The sequence below is a fragment of the Grammomys surdaster genome, unplaced genomic scaffold (assembly GCF_004785775.1).
Source record: "Grammomys surdaster isolate TR1022 unplaced genomic scaffold, NIH_TR_1.0 238, whole genome shotgun sequence".
Taxonomy (NCBI): Eukaryota; Metazoa; Chordata; class Mammalia; order Rodentia; family Muridae; genus Grammomys; species Grammomys surdaster.
Window position 1 is genome coordinate 918057 of NW_021604683.1, and position 19457 is coordinate 937513.

A 19457-nucleotide genomic window follows, 5' to 3' on the forward strand; every position below is an offset into this window, starting at 1 on the left:
AAAAAAAAAAAAAAAAAAAAAAAAAAAAAAAGAACTATTTTAAGTAACTTGTGACTAAATTTGTCAATTGTTATAATCCCATTTAGCAGTATTCTATAACCTTAAATCTAATTTTCTTTTCTTTTTTAAAAAATTATTTATTCTTATTTTATGTACATTGGTGTTTTGCTTGCATGTATGTTTCTGTGAGGGTGTCGGATCCTCTGGAACAGGGTTTATAGACAGTTGTGAGCTGCCATATGGATGCTGGGAATTGAACCTAGGTCCTTTGGAAGAGCAGCCAGTACTCTTAATCTCTGAGCCATCTCTCTAGGCCCACCCCCAATTCCATTTTATAACTATTATTTTAGGGCTTACAATCAAATATTGAGTCTGACTATAGAAATTGGTGAAGTTAAGCAGCACTTACCTTGTTGAACTGCAGGTCAGGTTTCTTTGAAAACCTACTACAAAAAAGATAGTGACAATATTTAAGGAATGACTCAGTTACCAGTACAATATTTTTCATAAACACTATCATAAATACTAAAACATATCTGGATTACTAAACTAACTATGCTAAAAAAATGAGCACCAACACAAAATTTCTTATCAGTCTGATAGTTTTCCAACTATGGTTGATAGTTAACAACTATAATCATCATAGTTAAAATCTAAGTTACAGCAATAATATAGGAGGAAGTGCTAAACACTGTAAAAGATATAGTTAATTCAGAAAACTACTTTTCTTTCTTACTGCATAAGGCCAAAGTAAATTTAAACATGAATAAACAATCTCACAGCTTATAAATGAATGTTTATAAAAAGAATATTTCAAAAATATTGCAAACAAGAAATACTAGTTAATAAAATTATTTCAGCTCACTGACACCCCATACTTCATTAAGCAATAAATTTTTAGCACACTTAGCTTTAGTCTTTATTAGGGTTCTATAAATAAAATTCTAAGTTGTTTATATCTTATAGATTTCTCTGAATGCCACACTTTATTGTTTCATACTTTTGATACTTTATAGAATATAATCACACTCTAGAATGCTCTATGTCTTATAATTTGCTACTACTATTAGTAATAAAAATTAGTAATTATTTTCTAGTAGAAAGTTATATTATTTAAACATGTCCCTAAAACCTTTTCTCATACTGTGCAAGCGAATTTAGTTGTAGCTGTCAAAAATACTCCTATCTCAACTTCTGACTATACCTGTGATCCCGAGGCTCCTTCAGTCTTCCTGTTGATAACATGCCATCACTTGAGTTATACCTGTTATTAATTTGGTTTATCAAGGATCCTGTTGCACCAGTAAATCTTTTCCCTTTTGAATTTTCTCTCTGAAATAATTAGAAGTTACTTTAAAACTACCAGTTAAATTTCAAGGAAAAAATAAAGGCTGAAAAAAAGTTAAAGAAATCTGCTTCTATGGAGACCTAAAAATATATATAAGAAGTTTAAAATGAATAAGTCTGAACTTTATGCAGTAGTCTAAACCATTCTACGCACATACAGAGCTGTGCTTAGTGCTGTACATATTTTGCTACATAGTTTTTATATAAAATTTCTAACCAGTAATGAAGAGTCCATCACTCTCAATCACAATGGTAGGAAAATAACTGAGGAGAATTTATGAGTCTATGTCCACCACTCTGATAAGAGATGAACTAGTTCCTTGAGTGATATAGTTTTTTAAAACTGCAGGCAAAGAGAAATGTGACATTTGAAAAAAAAATCCTGCATTTATGGATTCAATCAATGGTTAATTTTCCATAACAAAAGGCACCAGATCTAGGAGGGTTTATTAGTGACTTCATTTAATGGAGAAATTATATCAGATTCTCCTTAATATACCCATTAGCTCTCATGAACACAGATATCAATTCAAATCCAATACATGAGAAGAACTGCACAAAAAGAACAAGTACAACTTACTCCTGGTATGCAAGGCAATATCAACATTAAAACTCAATGCCTGTCATCTCTCACCTCAAACAGCTTGAGGGAGAAAAGTATGATCAACAGACCAACAGATACACAACTAACAAAATGATAAGAAAATCTCAGCAAATTAATAGCAGAAGATTTACACACATAAATAAAACACACAAACACTACAGTGTGCACATGAAATGTCCTCCTTAAAAGGCTCATTTGTTGAAGACTTTACCCTAACTAGTAGCTCTGAGAGAGGTCACTGGATCATAACAGTGTTAATCTCATCAATGGATTACTTTACTGATAAATTCACAGTTGAGTGGATTAAGAGGTAGGAGACGCCTTTATGGAAAAAATAAATTATCTAAGGATAACCCTTTGACAGGTATAACTTATCCTCAAGCTCCCTTTTCCTCCTTGCTATCCTTTTCTTTCTACTTCTTCATCCCTATGGAGGTGAGCAGCTTTGTTCCACCATGTTTTCCCTGCCAAGAGCCACAGTCTGAATCTTTCAAACTATGAAACAAAAACAAATCTTTTCCTTGGGTATTTTTATGATAGTGATAGAAAAGCTGACTAATATCCATTAAAAATAACTATGGAAGCTGAAAGATGGCTCAATTCAGAGCACTAGCTGTTCTTTCAGAGGACCCGGGTTCAGTTCCAAGCATGCACATGGCAGCTCACAGCTATCCATATCTCTAGGTCAAGGATTATAACACCTTCTTCTGGCCCCAAGGTCAGTGTATGTATGTGGTCACATACAAATATGTAGGCAACACACTTATATACATACATTTTTTTATAACTTCAAAGTTACAGAAGTTACAAATAGTATCACATTTACTCTGTGAGGAACTAGATCCTCTAATAAGATGACTAGTAAGTATTTTGCTCCCCATCAGTTCTTTTCAGAATCATACTGGAAACCCAGCTAACTCAATAATAAGCAAGAAAAGAATTAAAATCTTATGGGTAATCTTAATGTTTACTTATAAAATTCCCCAGTGACTTTTGGACCTGACACACATGAAAAGACTAATGCTCTGTTGCAGATTTCTTTACTGCATGTGTCTGCTGAGGTTCTTGATTCTGTGGTGTTGATTATTTGCCTGTGTTGGCATCCCAATTCTGTCTTCATTACTCCAGCTTTATAGTCAATTTATAGCACTGTCAGTTCTCCTTGTCGCCCATTGGCTATCACGAGCATCTGAGGTTATTTCTAACACAAAGTAGGTTCCTGGGATTGCATTAAAATGTTTCAACTTTGAAAATACTCTATAATGTGTGTGAAATATTTTTTGGATTTCCTTAGATTTCTTTTATCACAGTTGTCTAGTTTTTCTCTTGTGTAATTTATACAATAATTTCATTTGGACTTGCTACTAAAAATTGCTGGCTTCTGCAACAGTGATGGCCTTTTGTATTTTAATCTTGCACCTGACAACTTTATTATTGTTGATTAGTATTTATGGAGTCTAGAAAATTCCTGAAAAATTAAAGTACTACATATTAAGAATTATCACCACTAGAATCTTAGATAATTTAGTTTTAAAAATTCTAATAACATTTAAATATATAAGGTCTCTTGATTTTATATTTTCTTGGGCCAGATATATGGATTTTAAAAGCTAACAAAAAGTAGTATACTAATCATTTTGATGTCTGTGTTTTTATAAATGATGGAAATAAGTTATTACTTATTATCCCTTCTTGATAGATGGGTTACTGGCTTGCTAAAATGTGACAAAAATGAACCTCTCTGAAAACAATGTATGACAATATCAGATCTTCCAGAACAACAGGAAAGCCTTGAGTCACTGAGCTACGGAGGAGCTATTCTGTGCTGATCTAATAAACAAAAAGCAATATCTGCTGGAAGCCATCAAGGAGAAGCTAAAAACTAGCAGGTGATCTTCCTGAGATGGTTCTGTCATGGACTGTCAAAATTAATGACAGATTTGCATCTCTAGGCAAGAGAGAGATGGTTTCATTTTAGGAAAGATTTTTTTTAAATTAATTTTTTATTGGATATTTTATTTACATTTCAGATGGTATCCCCTTTTCCCATTTCCCCTCCACCTAGAAACCACCATCCCATCCCCCCTCTTCCTGCTTCTATGAGGATATGTCCCCACCCACCTACCCACTCCCACCTCTCTGTCCTCAAATTCCCCCACACTGGGGTATCCAGCCTTCCTCCAAGGAACCAAGGATCTCCTCTCCTACCTATGCCCGACAAGGCCATCCTCCCCTACATATACAGCTGGAGCCATGGGTCCCTCCCTATGTGCTCCAGGCTGGTGGTTTAGACCCTGGGAGCTCTGGTTGGTTGGTATTGTTGCTCTCCCCATGGGGCTGTAAACCCCTAACCACTGAACTGATCATGGAGTTCCCAAGGAGGAGTTAGAGAGAAGACTGTAGGAAAGATTCTTGCTTTTCCTGTTCTTATTAAACATATATAACAATTACTAGATAGATCTGCCCACCTTTTTGAGCAGATCTCTGCAGAACAACAAAGATGAATGATCCTATAAGAATTCCTAAAATTATATTAGTAATTACTGAGCGCTTTTATAATAGGACTGCTATTAAGTCCTTTCTAATGTCAAAACTGCATTGAAAACTCTGATAGTCTTCAAGTGTCATGCACATTCTAAGAGGTTGTAAAACAATTAACCAAAGGTCAAGTCATAAAAAGGAAGGGGTGGGGGCTGGTCCTCAGCAAATGTCAGACTGATGACCATAGGAGAATGATCTACCTCAGAAAGGTCAGGAAATGATATAGGAAAAATGGCACTATTAGGGAAAATAAGAAGTTGATTTAAAGAAACAAGTTGGAGAAGGTTGTTATGTTGGGGTTTTGACATTATGATAAATACTTAAGAGAACTTAAAAGGATAAAAGCTATTTTTTGCCTCATGGTTTCACAGATTTTATTCCACAATCTCTTTGGCCTGGTCACTTTAGTAATGAAGTTAGGTTGAAAATCATAGCAGCTACAGTATGGCAGAAGAGTCTTTACTTTTACTTCACAGCAACTACAAAGCAAACAAGATAAACAGAAGGAAGAGGCTAGAGTAAAACATACTCTGCAAAAGTGCCCCTAGTGATCTGCTTCCTCCAACCAAGTCCCTCTAATAGTCCATATAGTATAGATGCATCAATGACCTAATAATCCACTGATGAAGTTACTGTCCTCATGCGCTAATCAACTCTGAAAGATTGGATTCACTAGCTGGGACCAAGTCTTCAACTCACAGCATTTGGGGACATTCCACTATACATAAACCCTAACAGATGCTCAGTCAGGTTTCTGTGCTCCAAGAATAAAAAAGAATGACTATCACATGCAAGTTCTGTGAAACAGTCTTAGCCTTCTTTTACATAAAAATGAAGCCACCACCAACACCACTACCACCACCAAAACACTTATTTTGTTTACCATTTCTGTTGGTTATTCATCAGCTTAAAAGAGATATAGTCAACAGGGAAGAAGAAACCTTCATGGGGTTGCCTCCATCAGATTGCCTGTAGGGGCAATTTCTTGATTAATGACTGATATGAGGGGGCCCAGTCCACTATGGGTAGTGTCAACCCTGGCAAGTGGTCCTGGGTATGTGTAAGAAAGCAGGCTGAGTGAGCCATGGAGAACGAGCCCTGACTTCCCTTCATGATAGACTGTAATCTACAAACTCTTTCTTCCCCAAGTTCATTTTGGTCATGTGTACATCACCATGACAGAAGGCAAACTAGGACAGTTGGAAGCCTTACATATAGCACACACAATAGCCACTCATAGACAAGAAGCATTATGAAAGACCAGAACAGTTCATATACACTGACATGCCTGGTTATACCAATCTTGTTCTACAAGGCTGTGTTAGGGAGGTGAACTGGGAGCTTAAGGAAGCATTCAGGAACAGAACAAAAGAACAAGGCATTTATCATGTCAAGTCTGTAGCAATCAATTAAGCCTCTGTGTAAGAAATTAATAAATCCAGTACTCACCACTGGTATTTCTTCTAGCTCACATGAAGTAAGTTCAGACATCAGTTCTTTTCTTGATTTTGTATGACTCATGCTTTTTCTAGAAGGGCTTTTATCACAGATAGTTGTATTCATATCTTTTGACAATACACATGTCTTCTTATAGATGAGTGATTCTTCAGTTGTCTTATTTAGGAGTACTGATTTATAAGTAGTTTCAGATTCAATACACCAATCATTCTTTGCATTTGCAGTATTTTTCTTTTGTGAATATTTAGGATGATTTTGTTCTTGAATGTCTCTTTCACAAACTTCTGCTTCATCTGACTTGTTACACTTGATTACATTTTTTCTGTATTTTACCTGTTGTGTTTCTTCAGAATCATCATCAGATACTGATTTTTGTTTAGTGCACTTTTTGTTGACACCAGTATCTAGTGGAAGAATGAGAAAGTCTTTTACAATGAATATATTGGTAACATCCAAATTTTTCTATAAACAAAATTACTTGTTAGGTACTTAGGATAAGTATGTTATATCCCTAAAGACTACTGTATTAACTGGAAAGACTGTTTTCACCTTGGGTAAAAGTGTCTCCTGGTAAAGCATGGGTTCTCTGGTTAGTGCAGAGTTTGATAGTTGTTACAGGTGTCCAACATGCCCATCTGGAATGTGCTTTATTTTTTGAGTTGTCTAAAATACCAGGTAATCTAGAAAACATTTGCTCAATATATTATCAAACATTAGTGCATGAGTTTTTAAGACATGATGCTTTTATATAATACTCACGTGTTTGTTGAGAAAATGCTAAGCAATTAAATGTGAAAAAGCTGTCATATAGGATATAAAAATTATATAAGTGATCAGATTAAAATACAAGAAAAGTACCATTACCGTTACTGCACAGCTATATACCTAAGTACATCTTTGCATATCCTATCTTATTGTGAATTTGCCAAAACCATACAGTGGAAAAAATAAAGCATCTTCAATAAATGGTGGGGTCTTATTGGTGGTCTGCATGTAGAAGAATGCAAACTGATCCATATTTATCTCCTTGTACAAAGCTCAAACCCAAGTGAATCAAGGACCTCAACATAAAATCAGGTACACTGAATCTAAGAGAAGAGAAAGTGGTAAATAGCCTCCAACACATTGGAACAGGGAAAAATTTCCTAAACAGAACTCCAATGGCTGAGGCTGTAAGATCAAGAACTGATAACTGGGACCTTATAAAACTGGAAAGCTTCTGCAAGGCAAAGGACATAGCCAATAGGACAAATCTGCAACCTACAGATTGGGAAAAGATCTTTACTAACCATACATCTGATAGAGGGCTAATATCCAAAATATAAATAAAAAAACTCAACAAGTTAGATTCCAGAACACCAAATAACCCAATTTAAAAATGAGGTACAGAGATAAACAGAGAATTCTCAACTGAGGAATCTCAAGTGACTGAGAAGCACATAAAGAAATGTTCAACATCCTTAGTATTCAAGGAAATGAAAATCAAAATGACCTGAGATTCCACCTTATACCAATCAAATGGCTAGGACAAAAAAAAAAAATCAGGTGACAGCAGATGCTGGTGAGGATGTGGAGAAGAAAGAAACACTCCTCCACTGCTGGTGGAATTGCAAGGTGGTACAACTATTCTGGAAATCAATCTGGTGGTTCTTCAGAAAATTGGAAATAGATCTTCCTGAAGACCCAGCTATACCACTCCTGGGGATATACTCAAAAGATGCTCCACCATATGTCAAGGACACACACTCCACTATGTTCATTCCACAATGTTCACAGCAGCCTTATTTCTAATAGTCAGGAGCTGGAAACAAATCAAATGTCCCTCAACGGAAAAATGGATACAGAAAATCTGGTTCATTTACACAGTGGAATACTATTCAGCTATTAAAAAATGAGGAAATTATGAATCTTGAAGGTAAATGGATGGAACTAGAAAATATCATCCTGAGTGAGGTAACCCAGACTCAAAAGGACACACATAGTATGTACTCACTGATAAGTAGATATTAGCCAAAAAGTTCAGAATACCCATGATACAACTCTCAGACCGTAGGAAGTTTAATGAGAAGGAAGGCCAAAGTGTGGCTGCTTCAAACCCACTTAGAAGGGGAACAAAATAGGCTGGGCAGTGGTGGCACATGCCTTTAATCCCAGCACTTGGGAGGCAGAGGCAGGAGGATTTCTGAGTTTGAGGTCAGCCTGGTCTACAGAGTGAGTTCCAGGACAGCCAGGGCTACACAGAGCAACCCTGTCTTGAAAAACAAAAAAAAGAAAGAAAGAAAGAAAGAAAGAAAGAAAGAAAGAAAGAAAGAAAGAAAGAAAGAAAGAAAGAAAGAAAGAAAGAGAAGAATAAATCTAGAAGGGGAACGAAATAATCATGTGAGGCAGAGGGAGGGAGGTACCTGGGTGAAAGATGAGAGGGAGGGAGAAAAGGAAGGGCAGGTAGGCTCAGGCATGGGACAACACAGGAGGGATGCCCAGAGGGCCAGGAGATAAAATGAAATATATAGCAGTGAGGGGTAGGAGGCAGGGAGAGCCTCTAAAAAGTCCCAGATACCCAGGATGTGAGAGGCTACCAGGACTCAATGGAGATGACATTAGCCAAAATACTCAACAGAGGGGAGATAGGACCTGAAGATACCACCTCCAGTAGATAGACATGGTCCCCAGTTGAGGCAGGGGGCTACTCACCCAACTTCAAACATTTTAACCCAGAATTTTTCCTGTCTAAAGGAAATGCAGGGACAAAAATCTGAGCAGAAACTGAAAGAAAAGCCACCCAGTGGCCGGCCCAATTTGGGATCCACTCCATGCATGCACACCAAATCCTTACACTATTACTGATGCCTTGTTGTGTGTGCAGACGGGAGCCTGGCATGGCTGTCTTCTGAGAGGCTCTACCAGCAGCTGACAGAGACAAATGCCGATACTTACAGCCAACCATTGGATTGAGGTTGGGGACCAATATGGAAGAGTTAAAGGAAGGACAGAAGGAGCTGAAGGTGATTGCAACCCCATAGGGTGAACAATAGTGTCAACTAACCCAGACCACTCAGAGCACACAGAGACTAAGCCATAGACCAAGGATCATACACGGGGCTGTTGGTGGCCCCAGGCACATATGTAGCAGAGGACTGCCTTGTCTGGTCTGAGTGGGAGAGAATGAACTTAACCCTGTGGAAACTTGATGCCCCAGGGAAGAGAGATGTTGGTGGGGGTGAGCAGCAGGTGGGAGAGCACCCTCTCAGAGGTGGGGTGAAGAACTCGAGGAGGAGAACTGGAAAGGGTGTCAACTTTTGGAATGTAAATAAATAATTTAATGCAGATTTTTTTTTAAAAAAAAGACATTAAGCTCAAAAAAATTTTCCACACTCTAGCATTTTAAATCTTTTATGGAAAGAACTTCAAGTCTCTTAAGAAAGAAATTGAAGAAGATCTCAGAAAACGGAGAGATTTCCCACACTCATGGATTTGCAGAGTGAACCTAGTAGGCTCTTACCAAAGTGAATCTACAGATTCAATGCAATCCCCATCAAAATCCTAACACAATGCTTCAAAGACATGGAAAGAGCAATTCTCAAATTCATCTGGAAAAGTAAAAAACCCAGAATAGCGAAAACAATTCTTAACAATAAAAGAATGGCTGGGAGAATCACCATCCCTGACCTCAAGCTGTACTGCAGAGCAATAGTGATAAAAACTGCATGGTATTGGTACAGAGACAGACATGTTGATCAATGGAATAGAATTAAAGACCCAGAAATAAAACCACACACTTATGGACACTTGATCTTTGACAAATAAGCCAAAAATATACAATGGAAAAAAGAAAGCATCTTCAATAAATGGTGCTAGTCTAACTGGCTATCTGTAAGTAGAAAAATGAAAATAGAGCCATATTTGTCACCTTGTACAAAACTGAAGTCCAAGTCGATCAAGGACCTCAACATAAAACCAGATACACTGAATTTAAGAGAAGGGAAAGTGTGAATGAGCCTTGAACTCATTGGCACAGGGAAAAAACTCCTAAACAGAACTCCAATGGCTGAGGCTCTAAGATCAAGAATTGATAAATGGAACCTCATGAAACTGGAAAGCTTCTGTAAGACAAAGGACATAGTCAATAAGACAAATCGGCAACCTACAGATAGGGAAAAAATCTTCACTAACCCCACATTCAATAGAGGGCTAATATCCAAAGAACTCAAGAAGCTAACCACCAAAAAACCCAAACAACTCAATCAAAAAGTGGGGTATAGACAGGGGGACTGGAGACATTACAAGGTCCCCTTCAATTACTGGAGGTCAGGCCTCTATCCCCGCCTTCGCAAGATTAGAATCGCCACAGCCCTTCTATACTTAGAGAAGAAAGGAGATGTCAGGGGCAGCCCTGCCTATACACTGAAGGCCTAAAATCTGCCATAGGCCTAAAATCAGCAATAGGTCTGTCATACATGTATACTAACACCAAGTCTTGGGTCTCTGTGGAAAAACATTGAAACAGATGACTATAAGCTATTGTAAACAGGCAGCTTTTGTGGAAATTTACCAGCCTGAGTAGTCATAGACCTTGTAAATATGTAGCCTTGGCAGATAATACCAATTTAGATAAGGACAAGTGAATCATAGGCAGAGTCATAGCTACCTGTCCCCTGAACCTCCACCCAGCCGATACCCTGTTCTGAAATATAACTGTATTCCCTCTGAACACCCATGCTCCAGTGTCATCTCCTTCCCCATGTCCTGTCTTTTTGTGTTTATAACCCGTGTGTGAATAAGTAAAAATTATTATTTGAAAAAATAAATAAATAAAAAAGAAAAAGAAAAAAAAGTGGGTATAGAACTAAACAGAGTTCACAACAGAGGAATCTCAAATGGCTAAGAAGCACCTAAAGAAATGTTCAAAGTCCTTAGTGATCAGGGAAATGAAAATCAAAACGACCCTGAGATTCCACCTCACACCAATCAGAATGGCTAAGATCAAAACCTCAGGTGACAACACACGTTGGCAAGGATGTAGATAAAGAGGAACACTCTTCCATTACTGGTGGGATTGCAAACTGGTACAACAACTCTGGAAATCAATCTGGTGGTTCTTCAGAAAATTGGAAATAGATCTACCTGAAAACCCAGCAATATCACTCTTGGGAATATACCCAAAAGATGCTTCACCATGCCACAGGGGCACATGTTCCACTATGTTAATAGTGGCCTTATTTTTGATAGCCAGAAGCTGGAAACAACCCAGATGTCCCACGACAGAAGAATGGACACATAAAATGTGGTTCATTTACACAATCCTGGAATACTACTCAGCTATTAAGAATGAGGACATCCCGAGTTTTGCAGGCAAATGGATGAAAATAGAAAATATCATCCTGAGTGAGATAACTCAGACTCAAATGGACATGCATGGTATATAGTCACTACTACTTGGATATTAGTCAAAAAAAGTACAGAATTTCTGGGATACAATCCATAGAACTCAAGAAGGGTATCTAGCTGAAGAGCCCAAGTTAGGATGCCTCAATCCCATTTGGGAAGGAGAAGAAAGCAATCACAGGAGGGAGTGGGAGGGACCTGGGCTGAAGGGTAACAGGGAGGGGAACATGATCAGGTATTGGAGATGAGGGAACAGGACTGAAGCCCTGAGGTGCCAGCAGAAAGAATCAAAACAGGTAACCTCAGGAGGCACCAGAGACCTGGGATGTGAGAGACTCTCATTACTCAAAGGGAGAGACATTAGATGAAAAGCCCTACAGTGGGGAAAGGGGACTTGTAGAGTCCACCGCCAGTAGAAAGACAGGGCATCAAAGAGAAGGGATGTGGATGCCATCCCACAGTCAAAAACTCTGACCCAGAACTGTTCCTGTCTGAAAGAACTGCAAGGACAAAAATGGAGAAGAGCCTGAGAGAAAGGAGGTCCAGTGACAGGCTCAAATTGGGATCCAGTTCAGGGGGAGGCCCTAGGCCTGACCACTATTCCTGATGCTATGATGTGCTTACAGATAGGGGCCCCTCATGACTGCCCTCCAAAAGGCCCAACAAGCAGCTTACAGTGTCAGATGCAGATATTTACAACCAACCAATGGACAGAGGCTGGTGACCCCTGTAGTTGAATTAGGAAAAAGCTGGAAGAAGCTGAGTCAGAGGGTGACCCTAAAGGAAGACCAGCAATCTCAAGTAACCTGGAGCCCCTCCCCCAGATCTCTCTGACACTGAGCCACCAACCAGGCAGCATACACTAGCTGATATGAGGCCCCCAACACATATACAGCAGAGAACTGCCGGGTCTGGACTTGGTTAGAGAAGACGTACCTAACCCTCGGGAGACTTAGGACCCTAGGGTGTGGGAAGGTCTGGTGAGGTGGGGGTAGGGTGGGGATATCCTCTTGGAGACAGATGGGTGGGGAGAAGGTATGGGATGTGGAACAGTCAGAGGGTTGACCAGAGGGGGATAAAATCTGAACTGTAAAAAAAGATTAAAAAATAATAATAAAAAAAAACTCTTAAGGTTGTTTCACATGGAAAGAAAAAGGGAAGCCTATTCCTTATTATTCCATCATAACTATCACCTAACAATTGATGCTATGACTGACAATGCATTCTGATAATATATAAAGGCCTTTCTTTCAAATCTGTTAACTACAATTTTATTCATCCAAAACAATATGAACAAATGCTAAGTGGTCTGATGGGCACTGTTATACTCACTCAGGCTTGTTTACATTTTCCACTGCATATGCATCAGAGAGAATATCCTCAGTTTCATCTAAACAAAAGAAAACCATTGTATTTTCACTTTTTCATGCAGTTGGAAAACTAAAGTGGGAGTTAAATCCTATACAAGTTGACATTTGGGGATGAGAACATTGACCTTGCACCCTCCTTCCTCTCAGACACAAATTTCCCAGCAGCAAGGTTTATATAGTCATCCCAACAACATTTTTAAATATAATTCCAGCACAGTTGTTACAAATATGCACAAACACACACATTTTAGCAGGTGTACTCACACTGACTAAAATTAATCCCTAAAAGTACTTACTGAAATGTTGGTCTGGGGATCCATTGTTCTCATATTCTTTGTTTTCTATGACTGGAGTAGTTTTGTTATGCTATTGACAGAGGAAATATATTTGTAAACATAAATTAAGGTATCTCATGAATTCAACTTTTCAAAGACCATTAAGATATAAAAATGTAAGTGTGCCTTAGTATGAAAATTAGAATGTATATATATTTTATGAATGGTATGGACATATTCTTAAGACCATTGCCTATCTTAATATACAAAAAAAATAGGGCTGGAGAGATGGCTCAGCTGTTAAGGTCACTGGTTACTCTTCCAGAAGTCTTGAGTTCAATTTCTAGCAACCACATGGTGGCTCAGTCATCTATAACGTGATCTGATACCCTCTTCTGGCATGCAGATAGAGTACTCATATACATAAAATAAATAAATCTAAAACAAAAAAAACACAAGAAAATAACTTTCACTGGAGACAAGGAGGCAGATGATTCTACAAAATTTCTACTCTTATCTCAGAGCCAGTACATTTAAAGTTATGGTGATTTCTAAAATCTACAAATATGTCTCTTGTTGCTGTCGATTTAATAACTCTATTCTCTTTTGAAAATGTTAAATGAGCTGAAATTTATGAAATACTAAATAATTAAAAAATTTTGACTATTTCCCAGGTAATTTCTTCCTGAATTTTTCTTTCTATATACACACAGTCATCTTACAGATTAAAAAATTAATCTGCCATCACTATCAGCAAACTATATTGCATAGCTCTAGATATTTTTCCTTAGCTGTCCTCTCTATGCTACTAGTCATTGTACAAAACTCAGGACTATGCCACAAAATAAGAAAAATAGTGACTTTATTAAACAAGCTAGGCAATGTATCCACTACTCTGACTACATTTTGTAATATATTCAACTCTTATGACATTAATCTTTCTGGGCACACTAATTTAAGTTAGATTTCATCTTTAGAGGTAGGCTTCTGCCTCTTCAGTGGGTTCTCACTATATTCTATGTGTGTATCTGAGGATGCTTGTACTATGAGTACAGCAGTCTTATGACTCTGTCAAATCCATGCTAGACCTTTAGATACTTATGGACATATTCCATTGCGATCTCACATTTCTTCTGTACTAGTCTCCTCACAGCAGACACAGGTTTGTATAATAAAGAGTGACAGAAAGTCCCTTTCTCCTAGCAATATGTAAGTTTCAGGAACAGTGAAATAAATACTTTAGAGCTTTAATGTAAGCACAATGGGTCAGGTCATGTGCCAGAAGCCCCTTTTCAAGGATAGCTGGTATTTAGAAAAACATGTCGTTTTCTAAATAAGTAGAGATTGTATTTGGAAAAGAAAGCAGCTCAGTACGGATTTCAAAAATAACTTGTTAATTTTATTTTAACACAAAGTATCCTTACATTGGCTTTATTATTCCATCCATTTCTTCCATCAGATTGTCTAGATTTGAGAGACACAGCATAATCCACTCCACTTTCTGATGTTTTAGAAACAGCTTTCTCAGAAGAGTTTATTGCTTGCAGTGGCACCCTACTTCTTCGTGGTGTTGCTAAAAGAATAAAGACAGCAGCTGTTTTCCCTGTTGTTACAGAGGTACTTTCAGGTGAGGAAGGTGAGAGGTGGAAGTTCTCAGGACAGTTTCTATGTTTCTGGCTTTAATGGGTAAGTGGACACTATGCTAATTAACAAGAGGAGAAAAAAATCATTAGGAAAGACTCAAATAATTATTCAAATTGGAAACTACCAATTTGAGAAATCTGCCATGTACAAGGCTGTCACCTAGGGGGCAACTAGGATTTTTAGAAGGTCATTATTAAGTTGCCATCAAAGCCTAGAACTAGAATGTAACAGGTACGATGTCACAACTTCACATCATTATTTGTTGAATAAATGACTTTTATGTAATTCTTTAAACAAACTGATAAGGTATTTTGGTTCCATGGGTTGAAAAATAAACTGATTCTAAATTTTCCCAGAGGATAAATACTGTGTGTTAAGTACAAATCTCGCTGTAAAGAACTAAATCCAAGAAACTTGAAAACTCCAACACTACATCTAATCACTATATTATGATGCCTCCTGCTTAATTCATGATAAATTACTAACACAGAATATTAATACTTTGAAAATTGTTTAGTCAATGTATTTTTTAGTTAGAAGATACTGTGATCCATAATTTTACTATTTTATAACTAGAATTTCCCTTAATTAAAATTTCCTCTCTTAAAATACTTGCTAAAATCTTGAAAGACAATATAACACTTACATGTGTTGATTAAGAGTATTGGACTTCGCACAGTGTATCTGTCTGTATCGGGAACAATCATTGATGCTTCAGACATTTTCTTTCTGCTAGGTGTAGTGATCTTAAACCACGAGAAACAGTCACATTAAATATACATTCTATTTAAACATTAATTAACTTACAATGTTATTCACAATCTTTTGCCTTTACTACATGAAAAAGGTTAAGTATTTTGAAATAAATAAAATATCCCTCATATTTCTGTGTTTTAGGCTAATTTAAATGGTGTCATCTTCATGGCTGGTAATGAACAAATAGACAAAAATACTGTTTTAAAATATTTATAGATCACCATGGGCATATACAATATAGTGCCTTTATATACTAGCTGAAAATATTTTATAAATATTTAACTAATCAATGACTTGTGGTTTTCAGTATTTCATGAAGATGATGTTTACATGTACAGGTATTTAAAACTATTTTGAATGCTTTCAACACGTTAAGCATCCTTTAATTTTTTTTTCATAAACTAATTATAGGAATTCAGTGCCAGTGATTTTACTAAAGGGTTTGAATTACCCCACACCACTTCTGAGTGATTCCTAAAAATAACAGAAATCGGTAAGTAGAACCAGGGAATACAGGGGACACATGTTTTAGAGAATGCCACATAATTAAGGTGCCTCGGTGTATGAGGAAAAAAAGAACTTAAAAACCGGAAGACATTTTAAGCTTGCACTTTATGTTAGAACCAAAACAATGATAGAAAAAAAAAACATAAATGGGAAAAAGTAGCTATTCTATCTTTCTCCAATTTAGGATTTACAAATATACAGCATAATAATAAACATGACTTGCTAAAATCCTTGCTTCTCTTTACATATGCAAAATATGGAACAAAAATCAAAATGCTATATTGGTCAAGGCGATACTATATGCACCCTAGATGCTTTAGCTCTGTTTCCTTCAGCAGTGACTGATCGGTGGTCGCTTAACAGAGTAACTCACTAGACACCACATTTACCTCATCCTGGCTGTTTTTCCTGTTATCCTGGCTGCTGCTGTTGTCTAGTTCTAGAGGGTTTACAGGTTTCTTTTGGAGGTTAGATTTCTCTTTTAGATGAATGAGGTTTTCTTTGTCTGGAGATGGTTGACTTTCTGGTACTAGAATCTGTTAGATTCATAATGGAGAAAATTCTACTTTAAAAAAAACTACAAATCAAATAGATTTCTCAAAAAAAATAACTATATTTTGCAAAGCTACTGTTCCTCTTATATTCATACTATCTTTCCTTATTAGCCATCTTCTAAGTTTCACCAAATAACCTAATAAAACAGCCATGTTTGCAAGCAAACTCTGCCACTCACAGTTCTTATTTTTAAAATTACTCAAATTGTAGTTTTCAACAATCTTTTACTTCTATAAAGAAATTATCATTAACTAAAGTATTTTATTCCAGAACCATTTATATTGAGACCATTTGTTTTCACAGTTACCCTCTAAAATTGGCTTTTTCACCACAGTCATTTAGTGTTGAATAAAAATTGAGTAAGTCAGAAACATACCTGTGATCCACTTGCATCAAAAAGTATATGAATAGATGTTTTGGCAACTGAAATACCTTGTTTTCTGGTAAATTCCTAAAATTCAATTAATTCAAAGTGATGCCATTTTCTTTCTAATTGGTGCATTTATTTCCTACCTATTCTTCCACAATTGTCAATTATCCCCAAATCATACATAATATGATACATATATATCAATGGTCTAAGTTAAGAACACTTTGATTACTTAGTACTATCCATTCTAAAGTTTTCCATTTTAATTTCTATACAAGGGCTCCTTATAAATATATATTTGAATATTTTTTTGAGACAGGCTCTTGCCATATATATATTCAGACCAGCCATAAACTCAGAGATCTGCCTGCTTCTGATTTCTGAATTCTGGTATTAAAGGTGCATACCACTAGCCCTGCTCTGACATAAATCTTTTACGTTATCCAAATTTGTTAAGAAAGCATTGCCTCAAAAATATTCCATAAATGTCAACTTATATTCTCAGTTAAACAGTAACTTGGTGTACAGATTTTCATAATACCCTTTCTCCATAGGCTTTTTCAAGTCTCATCTCCATAATCATGCTTTGCGCTATAATCCTTAACGAATAGTCTCTAGTTTATGTAATTTTTCCATAGGATGACAACTGTTTACTTCTATCATTTCTATAATTCTCAAAATGTTTAGTATTTTGAAAATGTTTTATTTCAGTATTTAAATACATGACAGTAACTCATCAAATGATTTAAGCAGCTACTATCAAGACAACTCTGCTGCCTGAGATTTTATTTTATAAAGGCATCTCAAACAGTAGGACTTCTTGAGCTAATAGATACTCCACAGTACAGTTTTACTGTGTGTTCATGCACATATGCCACAGTGCACATGTAGTGGTCGGAGGACAACCTGTGACATCAGTTCTCTCCTTTCAACAAAAGTGGACCCTGGGGGTCAACTCTGGTCTTCAGACTTGGTGGCAAAGTGCCTGTACCCACTAGGTGGGCCATCTTGCCAATTTCCTTCAGTCTAATTTTAAAGAGCTAAAAACTATGTCATTTTAAGAATTTGATAATGGAAAAGCAATTAGTCTTACAGTCCCACACTGAGCTTGCAAAGCCATGTTAATTCTGTTTGCTGAACAAGGTTTCAAAGCTTACCTTATACTTATTTCCACCAAAAATTTTCTTAGTCACATTGATGATTTCTAATGATGCATCAAAATACAAAAGTAACTCTTTTCCTTCTTTTTTACTGATTTTTACTATATTTTTCAAAGTTAGAGTCAGTAACTTCTTTGATTCTCTCACTGTATATAGAAACAACATTAATGATAATATATTAATCTCCATGATACTAGTCTGTATACTATAAATAAAATATCAAATTGAATCAAAATTCAAATTCTTAAACTGAGTTTACTCAACTCTATTACTAATTATAAAAACAAATCAGTCAACTTATATTTCAGTTTCACTGTCCTCATCTATGTTACACAATAATGCCTTAACTAGAGATTTCTAGTTTTCAGGTCCTAACTAATTATTAAAATAACCCATGAATACACCTGAAAAGCTGTTTTCTTAAAGATAAAGAAAATAACTTGAATTCATACTTACACTATTCCTAGATATACATATATACAAAGATCTCTGTTAAATCAACATATTTACTATTAATAACATTTTATTTTTTAAAAAAATCCAGGGTTTTATGAGGAAAAAGGATGCAGTCCTTATTCTCAAGGAACTTTTGAGGAATTTTTAATCCAATAAAGACATACTCCAGTCCCAGTGTATGAAGTGTCCACACTCAACACCACAAGAATACATAGACAGCCACCTAGTAATTCATCAGTCTGCCTGTACAGAGTAAATACTGGTACACAAGTACAAGTGTTCCTGCCCGCCTCTGCTGGGGCTCCTGCTATTGACTTTGAAAAGCATCCGCACCTGCCCCATAGAGTACAATTTTAAGCCAAAGGAAAACGAACACACAAAGTAGGGAACTTTATATCCAGAGTGATGCAAGCAACTAAGAACAAATATTTTTATTAAGAATATAGTTTTAAAACTCATAAGGCTTGTCCAAATAGGAAATGTCTTTCTTTTACTGGTAACTAATAAAAGTGCTGCTCTGTTTCTTACTACAGTGGTACAACTAAGAATTTAAACAATTCATGTGAGCCCAATCTTAAATTTTCACATTTCAGAGATAAAAGCTTATATGGTTTTAAAGATTATTTCATATTCTGATGAAAATTATCTATACATTTATGAATCTTTATGGGATTTTACTAATAATTGCTTCATGCTTCTGAACTGCATTTTTTTCTGTCACTTATGAATATCTATTAAATGGAGAGCTTTCTTCCACTGCAAACCTACAGCATTAGAATTATAATTTTGGAGAATTCTTTGAACAAAGATTCATCTATTATGAGTTGTGACCATCTATATAGAAATACATTGATGTTTGTTGTACTTTATCATTTCTTTGGTGAGATTTCTGGTGTTTGCTCTGATGTCTTAAACTATAATTTACTTTTCTTTTTAAAATTAGTAATCAAACTAAGACTAAAAAACATCTTATTTAGTTTCTTGCTCAGATATCAATATGCTAGGCTTTAGTAACACATCAAGATGTAATTA

General features: G+C 36.3%; 1 protein-coding gene across 1 annotated transcript in view; it reads right to left on the reverse strand.

Annotated features, from left to right (window-relative positions):
* The window catches only part of Sycp2 (synaptonemal complex protein 2), a 69075-nt gene that overhangs the window by 24988 nt on the left and 24630 nt on the right, over positions 1–19457 (reverse strand). Inside the window, exons 15-25 of the mRNA XM_028774115.1 lie at positions 17967–18115; positions 16816–16890; positions 16274–16420; positions 15268–15367; positions 14402–14550; positions 12999–13068; positions 12665–12722; positions 6500–6630; positions 5942–6354; positions 1205–1332; positions 410–446 (exon numbers count right to left, since the gene is read on the reverse strand). Of these exons, the coding sequence (XP_028629948.1) occupies positions 410–446; positions 1205–1332; positions 5942–6354; positions 6500–6630; positions 12665–12722; positions 12999–13068; positions 14402–14550; positions 15268–15367; positions 16274–16420; positions 16816–16890; positions 17967–18115 (1457 nt within the window). The remainder of the gene's footprint in view (positions 1–409; positions 447–1204; positions 1333–5941; positions 6355–6499; positions 6631–12664; positions 12723–12998; positions 13069–14401; positions 14551–15267; positions 15368–16273; positions 16421–16815; positions 16891–17966; positions 18116–19457) is intronic.